The sequence below is a fragment of the Aotus nancymaae genome, unplaced genomic scaffold (genome assembly GCF_030222135.1).
Source record: "Aotus nancymaae isolate 86718 unplaced genomic scaffold, 86718_ANA_hifiasm-v0.15.2.pri h1tg000033l, whole genome shotgun sequence".
Classification (NCBI taxonomy): Eukaryota; Metazoa; Chordata; class Mammalia; order Primates; family Aotidae; genus Aotus; species Aotus nancymaae.
The window spans coordinates 10,468,022-10,481,801 of NW_026988447.1; the positions used below are offsets into that span (position 1 = coordinate 10,468,022).

The 13,780-nt window shown below is 38.2% G+C and overlaps 1 protein-coding gene across 4 annotated transcripts in view; it reads left to right on the forward strand.

Moving 5' to 3' along the window:
• Window positions 1-13,780, forward strand: part of PDGFC (platelet derived growth factor C) — a 219,570-nt gene that overhangs the window by 34,372 nt on the left and 171,418 nt on the right. Inside the window, exon 1 of one of the 4 annotated variants that reach the window (XM_012448488.2) lies at window positions 8,667-8,708. The exons of the other annotated variants lie outside the window; for them this stretch is intronic. Coding sequence (XP_012303911.1) covers window positions 8,682-8,708 — 27 coding nt within the window. The 5' untranslated portion in view covers window positions 8,667-8,681. Of the gene's footprint in view, window positions 1-8,666; window positions 8,709-13,780 lie in introns of those variants that run through there. 4 annotated transcript variants of the gene reach the window in all.

The following is a 13,780-nucleotide window of genomic DNA, read 5'->3' on the forward strand; positions in this document are numbered from 1 at the left end:
AATATAAAATGATTAAACATTTTGTGCATATATTTCATTTGTCTGGTAATAAAAGTCGATGTGAATTCCACATTGTCATTTAAATGAAAAATGTGGTTCCTTACGTGTGAGATTTGTATAGACTCATCTCTTCAAGCCCTCTTTTATGAGCCTAATTTTGTTTTTTAGGTTTGTGGGAGAAAATCCAGTAAGTGAGAATAAGGCCTTGCTGATTATAGGATTTTCTTTCATGTAATGTTGAAATTTCTTGTTATTTCTTGTTTCTATATCTGACTCACCGACTTATTTTTCTAGTGAATCACATTGTTGATGATGTCAGTATTACAAGTTTATGCACATATTACTGTGTAATATAATGTGAGATAGTATTTGGAACCAGAAAAAGACATAATTTTAAAGTGATGATCTAGTAACTATAGTAGAGCTTCTGGATAGAGCTTGGCATACCATTAAGCCTTAAAAATGATATGTAAATTAAATAGCCAAAGTTCTTTAGTTAATTAATAATACAGGCCCACCTCTATTCATCTAAAGGCTGAGAGAGAAACCACTATGTTGTTTGGGTGAATTCACGGACAATACGGAATCACAGATTCCAGTCCCAAGGAGGGCTGTATTCTGTACTGGCTTTTATATCTTGTTAATAGGAATTCTGATATTTGATGGGAATGTGGTTTTTACTGCACATCAGCTTGGTTTTAAAATTTAAAATTTCTACGTCTATTTTAGTGCCTAGATTATTTTTCTAAGTATTGAACAATACAAAATAAATTATATATACATTATTGATAGTTTACTTATTTATGATTTTGTGGTGCTATTATATAATATGTTCATTAAGAAAGTATTAAATATTCGGATCATGGATAACTTTTAGATTTTTTCCTTTGAATAAAAGGTCTAAAATTTCCTTGCAAATGACCACTTTTAATATTTTCTTACACAATGTTTTATAACTTTTTACATATAAATATTTATGTCTTCATTTTTTACAAACACGAAATCTTATATGTATGTTGTGAAATGTGCTTTTTTAAATCTGAGTTTTGTCAATTTTTAAAATATAAATATTTACTTGTCATTGCCATGGTTCCTACACTCTTTTAGATTATTCAATATTATAAAGAAACCTATGGAATATTTCCTTCCCTCAAAAATATATACGTAAGAGAATATCTAAAGTTTTAGGGGTCTCAGGATCATGAATCTCTGATTAAGAACCATGGATTAAGTCATTAGTTATTAACTGCTTCATAGATTCCAACTTAAGTTGCACAACTGAAGTTTTATTTAATTAGCACCTTATGATTAGATTCTAGGATTATTTTTAGTTTATGTCTTAGAATCTACTCTACAGTGAACACCTTGGTATATACATAATACCTTTTTACCTAGCTTTCTATTTATTTAATTAGAATGACTTCCTAGAAGTTGAACAATTGGCTCAAAATTTTACCTTTCTTTTAGTATGTTGTGTGTGTGTGTGTTGTGTGTGTGTGTATTTGCATATTAATATTAAACACATTATTAAAATTGAGAAGAAATTTTAGTCCCTAGTTTTGTGTCTCTCTCATTTCTTCATAATTTTCTAAAAAACTTTATCTTAATTTTTTTTCCCACCATGAATCAAGTTGCTACTGAAATAAATTTGCCTTTCAACCAATATTAGGATTGTATGGTAATAGTAAATGCAGGAAATTATTTAGAGATTTCAGACACTTTAAAAAGTATTTCTCTACCATGTTCAGATAGGTGAATATGACTCTTTTTTATTTATTTATTGAGGCAGTGTTTTGCTTTGTTGCCCAGGTTAGAGTGCAGTAGCTCGATCACAGCTCAGTGCAGCGCCGACCTCCTGGGGCTCACATGATCCGTGCACCTCAAGCCTCCTGAGTAGCTGGGACTACGTACTGCCACTGTGCCCAGCTGATTTTTTTTTGTATTCTTTTTAGAGATAAGGTTTCACTATTTTGCCCATGCTGGTCTTGAACTCCTGGGATCGAGCCATTTGCCCTCCTTGGCCTCCCAAAGTGCTGGGATTACAGGTGAGCCACCATGCCTGGCCATCTTTCTTATTTTTAATTACTTAAGTAATTTCTTTGAAGCTTCACTTAGAGTTTCATTGTGGTGGTCTGCAGTGGAAAGATAACAGCATTTTATCCAGCTCTAGACAGAATTTTATGCATTTGAATTATTGAGAAACAAGGATCGATGCTTTAAATGATGTTTCCAAGATTTTATTCTTGACCCATTCTCTTAGTATAATCTTTTCTTCAGAAATATCTTCTGTGATATGGCTTCATTAACCAGCTATTTATTGTTGAATTCAAATCTCTCTTTTCAGCACACACCGCACTTTTGTCATTCACACTCATCTGTCCACATGCCTCAGGTGCTGTCTATCTGGATGTTCCCTAAGTGCTTTAATTTTGACATGTTCAAAACTGATCTTATTTCTCAACTCCCAAATTTAGTTCTGGTCATGAATTCCGTTGCATAGAGCATAATATTTTTCATTAAATTGTTCACATTAGAAACCTGAGTCCCTCTTCTCCATTCCTATTTTTAAGTGTTTCCCAAGATGTGTTGTTTCTACTTCTAAGACATATCTTAAGCATTCCTTTTAGTCTCTCCTGCTGCTTAAAGGCAGCGTGATAGTATTCCTGATTACTGCAGTAACCTCTAATTTGTCATTCATCCACTCCATCCTATCCATCATCACTGCTGTCAGAAATGTCAGTCTTTTAAAATTTCTTCACAACTCTGCTTTGCATTTGGATGAAAGTCAGGTTCCTTAGCATGACTTTCAAATATTTCCGCTTTTTCCAGTTGCCTTTTCTTGATTCTTCTCTAGAGTTTCTTCCATCCTCCACTCTTCGTCTACCTCATGATCTAAAGACATGGAGAAGAACAGAAAGCTGAGCACTGGCATTGGTAGGTTACAGAGAAAGGGTGGAAACTGTTGTTATTGTTATATATATATATATTTTTTGAGATGGATTCTCACTCTGTTGCCCAGGCTGCAGTGCAGTGGTGTGATCTCAGCTCACTGCAACCTGTGCTTCCTGGGTTCAAGTGATTCTTCTGCCTCAGCCTCCCAAGTAGCTGGGATTACAGGTGCCTGCCACCACACCTGGCTAATTTTTGTATTTTTAGTAGAGACAGGATTTCACTATGTAGGCCAGGCTGGACTTGAACTCCTGACCTCGTTCTCTGCCCGCCTCGGCCTCCCAAGTGCTGGAATTACAGGCATGAGCCACTGCGCCCAGCCTATATTTTCCAAGACAAAGTAATTATTTATTAAACCAACTAATTGTATTAGTTCCTCCCTCCTGCTTGGATAGGAATGAGTTGGGAGTTGGAGGCGTTGGGGAAGAGAGACCTGAAGTGTGGTAGAAATTCTCCTCTGAGGGTTTCCCATTTCTCACAATTCTGATCCGTTCTTGACATGCAGTCAAGGTTTGAAGTTTGAATACTTGCCAGGGGAACAAGTTCCACCTCAGAGTACCTGAAGAAAGATGCTTTTTGAAACTCATTCTATTACAATGTTGGGCAGATACTGATTTTACTAAAAGACAGATCCAATTGTGATAGGAAGTCATAGAGCCAGCAAGTAGCAGGGAATTTTTAGTATCATCTGACACCAACCAAAGAGAGTGCTAAATTATGTTTTAATATTAATCTCCAGTGACTATAATAGGAAATGATACTGATTTGTAATTATACCTTCACATGTATTTTCATTCTAGCAATTGTCAGCTTTTTTCCTCCCCATGACTCCTAAATAGTTTATAGTTTAAGATTTTACAAAATTTGTACTTGACATTTTAATTTTCTTGAGGGCAAGGACCTTTTATAATTATGTGTTCATGTTGTTTAACATAAGATCTAGTATATACAGTATAGTCTCATTTTTCATGCTGTTTATTGTTTGTAAAGCCATTGCAAACACTAAATTAATGAACACTGGACTGTTGCTGCTATGGCTCTTATAGGGTTAGGTTCCTGTGAGTTCCTGGTCACAACATATTCATCAGCCGATCAATACAAACCTTATTTTATGTGTGTTTCTGTATAAAGACATCTTATTTAATATATAGTCATGTGCTGCATAACCATGTTTTGGTCAATGATGGACCACATATATGACAATGGTTTCATCATATTATAATGGACCTGAAAGATTCCTATCCCCAGTGAGGTTGTAGCTGTTGTAACACTGTAGTGCAGTGTATTACTCACGTTTGTGGTGATGCTGGTGGAAACAAACCTCCTGCACTGCCAGCCCCGTAAAAGTACAGGACATAACATTATGAATAGTGCATAATACTTGATAAAGATAATGAATGACTGTGTTACTGGTTTTTGTATTTGCTGTACTATTTATTGTTATTTTAGAGTATATTCCTACTACTTATATTTAAAAACTTAACTGTAAGACAGCCTCAGGTATGTTTTTAAGAGGGATTCTGGAAGAAGGCATTATTATCATAGGAGATAACAGCTCCATGCCTATTATTGCCCCTGAAAGCCTTCCAGAGGGACAAGATGTGGAGGCAGAAGACAGTGATATTGATGGTCCTGATCCTGTGTAGGCCTAGGCTAATGGGTGTGTTTGTGTCTTTGGTTTTTCATTAATAAAATTTAAAGATAAAACAAAACAAACAATTTTAAAAGTAGAAACAAGTTTATAGAACATGGATATAAAGAAAAATACTTTTGTATAGCTGTGCAATGTGTATTTTAAGCTAAATGTTATTGTAAAAGAGTCAAAAAGTTAAAAAACTTAAAAAGTTTATAAGGTAAAATGTTATAGTAAGCTAAGGCTAATATATTATGGAAGAAAGCAAAATATTTTATAAATACATTTAGTGTATCCTAAGCATACAGTGCTTATAAATTCCACCGAAGTGTATAGTAATGTGCTGTGCCTTCGCCTTCACTCACCACTCACTCACTGAGTCACTCAGAGCAACTCCCATTGCTGCAAACTCTGTTCATGGTAAGAACTCTATACAGGTGTACCTTTGTGCTCTTTTAAATCTTTTTTTTTTTCTATTTTGCTGTACCTTTTCTATGTTTAGATATGCAATGCTTACCACTGTATTACAATTGTCTACAGTATTCAATACAGTAACGTGCTTGACAGGTTTGTAGCCTGGGAGCAGTAGGCTGTACTGTGTAGCCTACGTGTGCAACAGGCCATACCATCTAGGTTTGTTTAAGCATACTCTATGATGTTAGCACAATGACAAAATCGCCTAAAGACGCATTTCTCAGAATATATCCCGGTTAAGTGACGCATGATTGTATATTGGTGATTCATTAACATTAAACTCGACACTCCATAATTCATGCCTGAAGGAAGCTTATCTAACACACATAATTTCTCTGTAAAGTCATGTATTAGTCCATTTCACACTGCTGTCAATATAAAGAACTAACTGAGACTGGGTAATTTATAAAAAGGCAGAGCACATCTTTGCTCCACCTCAGCTGTGAACAGCATCACCTTGGGTGACTCAAAGTTTTGTGCTGCTCTGTGTCTGTGCATGTCTGCCAGTGACCACAAAATATGTGGTGTATTGATTTTGGGTTGCAAATTAATTTTAGCCAGTAGGTGAATTCACCAATTTGGAATCCACAAATAATAAGGATCCACTGTAGTAGGTTTGGATATTTTATTAAATGCATAAGCAGGATTTCATTTGACTTTATGACAAGAATATAGAGCAAATAACTAGTGGTGTCTACTGTGGGACCGAATTTTATTAGATTTCCTTCATTTAGGCCTTTAAAGAACCCTATGAGTTAGCTGACTTTCTTGTACAGGTGAGGCAACCCAGATTTAGAGAAGGTGTGGAATTCGCCCAAGGTCGTAGGGAGTGGCAGAGACTAGATTCTTAACAGACAAGCCCGCCGCCACCATGTGAAGATTATTAACTTTTATCTCTTACTTTTTTTTACTTCACTCTTTGAACACAAATAGAGTGCGTTGTTCCTGAGTTTATACTTCCTTTAACTACATAAAGGAAATATTAGGCTTGCTTTGATTGCTGAAAGGTAAACTCAAGTGTATTTATTTACAAAATTAAAAAAAAATCTCTTAAAAGTGTAAATTATGGGAAATGTGACAATGAATTTAACAGTGAGACTCCAGATCAAAACAGAGCACCTTAAATGTTCTTAATAATAGATTAAATTAGCATTATATTAGTAAGTAAATATCTATCTCTTACCTCTTTTGTTTATATATTTTCTAAAACTTTAAGCTATTTTTACCTCAAATCATATACTATAAATGTCATGGTTTTGCAGATGCTCTTTAAATGTTGCTGCAATATATTTCTTATGAGTAATGTATAGAAGTATTTTCAAAAGAAAGAAGATTTTAAAATAAAAAAAGATTAAAGTACATTCCACTACCTAAGTTTTCTGTTCGACACATGTAGTTAAGAAAAAAAACAACTCCTATAAATGTAGTGTTTAAAATCCTTGCAAAGATATGTTCCATTGTAAGTATAAACCATAATTCTGAATAAATATCTCCACTTCAGTTTAAGAGGATAGTTAACATAGCAAATGTCTGGGTGGTCCAGAGGTTTCATGGAACTTGAGCGTTCTCGGGAGTAGGGGCCAGTAAACTTAGTTTCTAATATTAACAGCCTTGCGTTTGTCTATTGTCTTGGCCTTAGTTGTCCCAGCTCTAATAAACAGTTAAGGTGTGATGCTCTTGAGGATTACTGTGGGTCGTTTTTCATGGATAGTTATGAAAGAGAATCACTGTTGACTCACCTCCCCCACAGGCCAGCTCTGTGATTGTCAAGTGTTCTAAAGCACATGCAATAACCAAAAACGTGAATGCAATCCAGGGCAACTTAAGCTTTCATGGATCTTTGCCTATAATTTAAGTTTCCTTTCCCAGTAGAAATGTAATACTCTTTGTCCTGTAGCTTGGAGGCACTCTTAACAATCTTTTTATTGTCACTGTTCAGTTATCTTTTCAGAAGCTCTACATTAGCCTTCGGAAGGTAAGCCAAAAAAGTTTTAATAACAGGAAATACTTGCCATTTTACCCATAATACAAAAGAATTCATGTTTATCAGTTTCCAGTTTTGAAGGTCAGGATTCTAAGGCTGTCACATCTTTTGCTTTCACAAGTTTTGTCAGTTTTGTCTATTCAGAAGGATTTTGCTGCATTCCACACTTGGCTGGCTGTCCCCCATGCCCTCAGCCCCTACCTCCACAATAGGTAGCAGGAAAAAGAAGTTAAAATACAGCTATGGGATTACTGGGCAGGGAAATTAAAACCAGTAAGACGATAAGGGAAAGCAAGTGAGGCTGAATTTCACATGTAAACCTAGATTTATACATTTTAAACCTAGGTTCTTTTTTTTAAAAAAAATATTTATTTATTTGGAGACAGAGTTTCACTCTGCTGCCCAGGCTGGAGTGCAGTGGTATGACCTTGGTCTACAACTTCCGCCTTCTAGGTTCAAGCAGTCCTCCTGCCTCAACCTCCTGAGTAGCTGGGATTACAGACATGCACCACCATGCCTGGTTAATTTTTGTATTTTCAGTAGAGATGGGGTTTCACCATGTTGGCCAGGCTGGTCTTGAACTCCTGACCTCAGGTGATCTGCCCATCTCCTCCTCCCAAACTGCTGGGATTATAAGCATAAGGCACCACATGCAGCCTAAACCCAGATTCTAAATAACTGTCTTGAGTATAAGGAGTCTCAGCTTTATAATAGGATTTCTTTTCATTTTACAATTACATAGTTGTGGAAATACCTTATTTAATAAAATGTCTTTTAAGATAGTACAAACAATTCATTCTCCACATTGGTCCCCGCCAAGAAATGTGATATTAGGATTTGCTATCCTAAGCTCAAAAATCTTATTGCAGTCTTTTGATATCCTTTCAGTTCCTCAGATTTGATGATTTTTGCCCAGTTTTATACATGCTCTTCCCATCGCCTGATTTTTTGCGAGTTACGCAGTATTCGCCCAATGGCATATGGGGGAGATGAAAATTAAAGTATGCTTTTAAGAAGTTAGATACATGTGAGTCTAATGACAAATCAATCTAGTTAGTCAACCAGTTCATTTAGTTTAAATCCAGAATTGACTGGCAACCCATTTGGTGTTGTACCATCTGGCATAGCACCATATGTGACCCAAAGATTTTTTTTTTTTTAACATTTCTACTTGTGTGGGCCTTTGAGCAGGGCTGCACACTTCTCGGGACGCTGCAAGTTCTGACTGTCAACACAGACATCTTGAAAGGACCATTTGAAAGTAGGAGAGGTAACTTGTGAAATAGAAGATTTAAGAATGTTATAAACTATTTCTAATATCCATAAGTCACTAAAGGATAAATAACCAGAGAATATTTTCCACTCTACTCTGCATCTAGATTGAGCCCTAGCTCCCTCTTTTCTTATCAGCTGACCTGATTTAACCCTTACTGAACAGTAAATCATTCACTGAAGGAAGAAGAGGGGAAGAGGAAAGATTTCGTCTCTTCGGATAACTCTTTTGTGTTTTGGTGCATTCCGGAAGGATGTAAGAAGAGAGATTTCATGCGCAGATGAGATAGAGCAAAATGAGTTTTGTTTTTTTAAACAGAGAGTAGTTCTGTTATTTTATTGACCTTTTTTTGCTGTGAATGTTGATTTATGAACTATGAAATTAGTCATTATAAGGTATGCTACTTTCTCCCCTTTATTTCCTTTCTCTTTTCTTCCAACTTACATCTCACATAGATAGTTTGGGATATAGAATGCATTTTTCTTCTGTAATTTCTAATGTTTAAACAGATGCTGATAAAATTTCTTTACCAGTATGTAGATACTTGAATATTAGATTAAGACATTGTAGTACATTTATTACTGTTGAGTGATTTCCATAAAAGTTAACTGATTTGTATATTGTATCTTCTTGCTGATTGACATTTTGCACAATTTTTCTTTTAAAACTGTTTCCAAATTGAGGACTCAGTCTATTTCAGAGTAAATAGAAGGGGTATTACTGCTTCTTTGACTTTTGTTCCCAGCTGACCCTCCTACATTGCCCCTTATAGATTCATGTGTAGCAATTGTTTCTATGTATTCCCGCTATTTGGAAGAGTTCGTGCATACCCTTTACCATTTCTTTGCCCGTTGTATTTTGCTTGACTCCCTTGTACATACAATTATGTATTGTTAACAGACAGTTATCTTAAGAACCACCATCATAGAGATAAACGGTCCTTCAGTAACCATAAACTTTATTCTTAGGATAACCAGTATGAGAAAAAGTGGAATCTCTTGTAAGCAATGTTTAAAAGTCTATTATGGTTAAATTCTGTTATTCTGGAGTTGTATACTAAACCATCTTTAACACCATAAAAGGATGTTTCTCATAATCTCCTAAAAATAATGGAAAGAAGCTGAACCAATGGATTTAAATTCAAGGATATCTAGAGACAAGTGTAGAGCATGGATTGGGGTGCAATATCTCTTTAGGATCTATTCATCTGCCAATCCCTCCATTTGCCATTCAGGCCTCAGCCATTTTTCCTAGCAGCAAGTCCCCTGGTACTTTACTGTGTAGCCAGCTATTCTGAGCCTGTGTTTCATCTTCGCCTTACCCAGCCCAGGTCTTTTTCATTTCTTTTATCCTGATGCAGTAACCAGTAATTCCGAGGTTACAGATCCAAGTGCAATGCATGAATTTTCAATCTTTAAGGTTAAAATCAGATAGAACTGCAGTCCCATCTACTTGCAAGACTGGGGTGGGAAGATCTCTTGAACCCAGAAGTTCAAAACCAGCCCGGGCACCATAGCAAGATCCATCTCTTATAAAAAATCAGATGGATGGATAGATGAATGGGTGCTATTAAATGACCTACTGATATGGTTTAGCTCTCTGTCCCACTCAAATCTCATCTTGAATCGTACTCCCATAACTCCCACGTGTTGTGAGAGGGACCTGGTGGGAGGTAATTTAAATCATGGAGGCAGTTTCCCCTATACTGTTTTTGTGGTAGTGAATAAATGTCATGAGATCTGATGGTTTTATCAGAGGTTTCTGCTTTTGCATCTTCCTCATTTTTCTCTTGCTCCCACTATAAACCTCTTTTTCTTCCCAGTTTCAGATATGTCTTCATCAGCAGCATGAAAATGGACTAATAGAGTAAATTGGTACCAGTAGAGTAGGGTGCGGCTGAAAAGATACCCAAAAATATGCAAGTAACTTTGGAACTGGTTAACAGGCAGAGGTTGGAACAGTTTGGAGGGCTCAGAAGAAGACAGGAAAATGGGGGTAAGTTTGGAACTCCCTAGAGACTTATTGAATGGCTTTGGCCAAAATGCTGATAATGAAATGGACAGTAAAGTCCAGGCTGAGGTTGTCTCAGATGGAGATGAGGAACTTGTTGGGAACTGGAGCAAAGGTGACTATTGTTATGTTTTAGCAAAGAGACTGGCAGCAGTTTGCCCCTGACTTAGAGATCTGTGGAACATTGAACTTAAGAGAGATGATTCAGGGTGTCTGGCAGAAGAAATTTCTAAGCAGCAAAGCATTCAAGAGGTGACTTGGGTGCTGTTAAAAGCATTCTATTGGCTGGGCATGGTGGCTTACACCTGTATTCCCAGCACTTTGGGAGGCTGAGGCATGCAGATAACCTGAGGTCAGGAGTTCAAGACCAGCCTGGCCAACATGGTGAAACTGCATCTCTACTAAAAATACAAAAGTTAGCTGAGTGTGATGGCACATGCTTGCAATCTCAGCTACTTGGGAGGTTGAGGCAGGAGAATCACTTGAACCAGGGAGGCAAAGGTTGCAATGGACTGAGATCATGCCACTGCACTCCTGCCTGGGTGACAGAGTGAGACTTCATCTCAAAAAAAAAAAAAAACTTCCATTTTAAAAGGAAAGCAGGGCATAAAAGTTCTGAAAATTTGTAGCCTGACAATGCAGTAGAAAAGAAAAAAACATTTTTGAGGAGGAATTCAAGCTGGCTGCAGAAATTTGCATAAGTACCAAGGAGCCAACATTAACCCCAGGACAATGGGAAAAATGTCTCCAGGGCATGTTGTAGGTCTTCATGGTAGCCCCTCCCATCACAGACCTGGAAGCCTAGGAGGAAAGAATGGTTTCGTGGGCTGGGCCCATGCTGTTTGCACAGCCTAGGGACTTGGTGCCCTGCTTCCCAGCTGCTCTAGCTGTTGCTAAAAGGGGCTAAGGTATGGTTCATCCTATGGTTTCAGAAGGTGCAAGTCCCACCTTGGCAGCTTCCACATGGTGTTGAGCGTGCGCCAAAAGTTGTGGTTTGGGAACCTCCACCTGGATTTCAGAAGATGTATGGAAACACCTGGATGCCCAGGCAGAAGTTTGCTGCAGGGGCAGGGCTGTCATGGAGAACCTTTGCTGGGTAGTGCAGAAGGGAAATGTAGGGTCAGAGCCCCCACAAAGACACCACCTAGTGAAGCTGTGAGAAGAGGGTGGTCACCATCCTCCAGAGCCCAGAATGCTAGGTCCTCTGACAGCTTACACTGTGTGCCTGGTAAAGCCAAAGACACTTAATGCCAGCCCATGAAAGCAGCCAGTAAGGAGGCTGTACTCTGCAAAGCCGCAGGGGCAGAGCTGTGCAAGACCGTGGGAACCCACCTCTTACATCAGCATGACCTGGATGTGAGACATGGAATTAAAGGAAATCATTTTGGAGCTTTAAAATTTGACTGCCCTTGTGGATTTTGGACTTGCATGGGGTTTGTAGCCCCTTTGTTTCGGCCAATTTCCCCCATTTGGAATTTTGTTCCAAATGTTGCTGGACTGCAATATTTGGCATGAAAACAGGAGTGCCTGTCCTCACTTAGGTCTGAGGGAAGAGGTCCTAGGGAAAAGGCTTGAGGGTCGAGCCCTTCTCTACCCAGCACTTCCCTGTCCCACTCCCATATCACTTTTATGGTTTTGTCAAGTGAAAAGAATCTCTTTTTCCTGAGCTTTCATGGTCCTATCATGGTCAATCTTTAACCTTTAAGGGTCATTAAGATCCTAAGCACTTAGGAATGGGGATTCATATATGATATGTCATTAATTTCCCACAGTCTTCAGCATAATGCTATAAATTGATTTGATATTAAATAAGTATTAATTGAATGAATGAACAAAAGAATGAATTAGCTGTAGTGATTACTGTCACACAATAAAAGATTATTGACATTACTGTAGTCTTTGGATCATCCCTCTCTTTTTTTTTTTTTTTTTGAGACAGGTCTTGCTTTCACCCAGGCTGGAGTGCAGTGGTGTGATCATGGTTCTCTGCAGCCTTGACCTTCCGAGGCTCAGATGATCCTCCCACTTCAACCTCCTTAGTAGTTGGGACTACAGGAATGCACCACCACATCTAGCTAATTATTGTATTTTTTGTAGAGACAGGGTTTTACCCTATTGCCCAGACTGTTCTCAAACTACTGGGCTCAGGCAATCTACCTGTTACGACCTCCCAAAGCACTGGGGTTACAGTCATGAGCCCTCAGCCCAGCCCATCTCTTTTTTTATGTGTGATACTGCCTCCGGGATACTTCATCCAATCTCTTGCCTTCAAATACTATATGTATGTAGATGACCCCCATGTATGTATATCTAGAGTTTCTCTCTAATTCCAATCCTGTATAATTATCTATCTGCAGAGATCTCATAGGCGTCTTAATTTCAATGTGAGCAAAACAAACTCTTCATTTTCTTTCCTCAAATGTGCTTTTCCCCTACTCTTCTGCCTTCTTAAAGGTACCCGCCAGTACCATGTGCAAAGTTGCTAATGAAGAAAGTCTCAGTGGTTCTGGATCCGCCCTGATTGCATCCCAGTTCATCAACAAGCCAGTGAACTTCCTTCATGCTGACTACCGCCACCACTGTTCTACCACACTAGCATCCTGAATTGCTTTCTTTCACTAATGATTGCCACTATTCATTTGGATCAGAGTAGTCTTTTAAAAAATGCACATAAGAGCCTGTCAAGCTAATTATACCCTGGTTCCTGGAGCCTTTTGTGATCTGGCTTTTACCTGCTTTCTGGCGAGATTATATGCTAGTTTCCTCCTCTGCCCATACAGTTCTGGCCAACTGACTCTTCCTTACCATAAGCACATGGAGCTCCAGTTGTTCAGCAATTTTTTCAGTCCCTCATCTTCTGATGATTTTTTCAGTCTGGAATCTCTTATCTCTGATCCTTGTTGCCATTCAGATTCCGGCATAAAGTTCACCTCCTTCCTGAAGCCTCCTGCAGATACAGCCCTCACTGTGTGGTAGCAGCCACCAGCGCCTGTATTTCTTGGCCTGCATCCTGTCTCTTCCTGGCTTGAGTCTCCTTTTGCTATCCAGCAGAGCAGACTTACTGGGGAATCTTTCTCTTCTTTTAGTTCTGAACTAGTGACCAATAGTATTTGGTGTATAACTATCCCAAAGCTTCCCCACCCCTGAGGTGCATAGCTCAGAAGTATGTCCCAGAATCTTCTCAGTGAGATTTACTGAAGTCGCTCACAGTGGTAGTTGTTCGTGATAAGGGACCCTTCCTGGTTACCTCATTTCATTGGCCTAGTTTTTCTGACTGATGTTTCTTCCATCTCCCTAATAAACCTTTTGCATTTTAATCTTGTCGTAAGATCTAATTCTAAGGGAATCAAAATTCTGACACCTTCTGTGACCACCAAAGGAGCTATCTTGTCGTTTTCACATCACACCATTTTAATCTGCATGACTCTTACCACAAGTATTTTCCTTGTTACTTTAG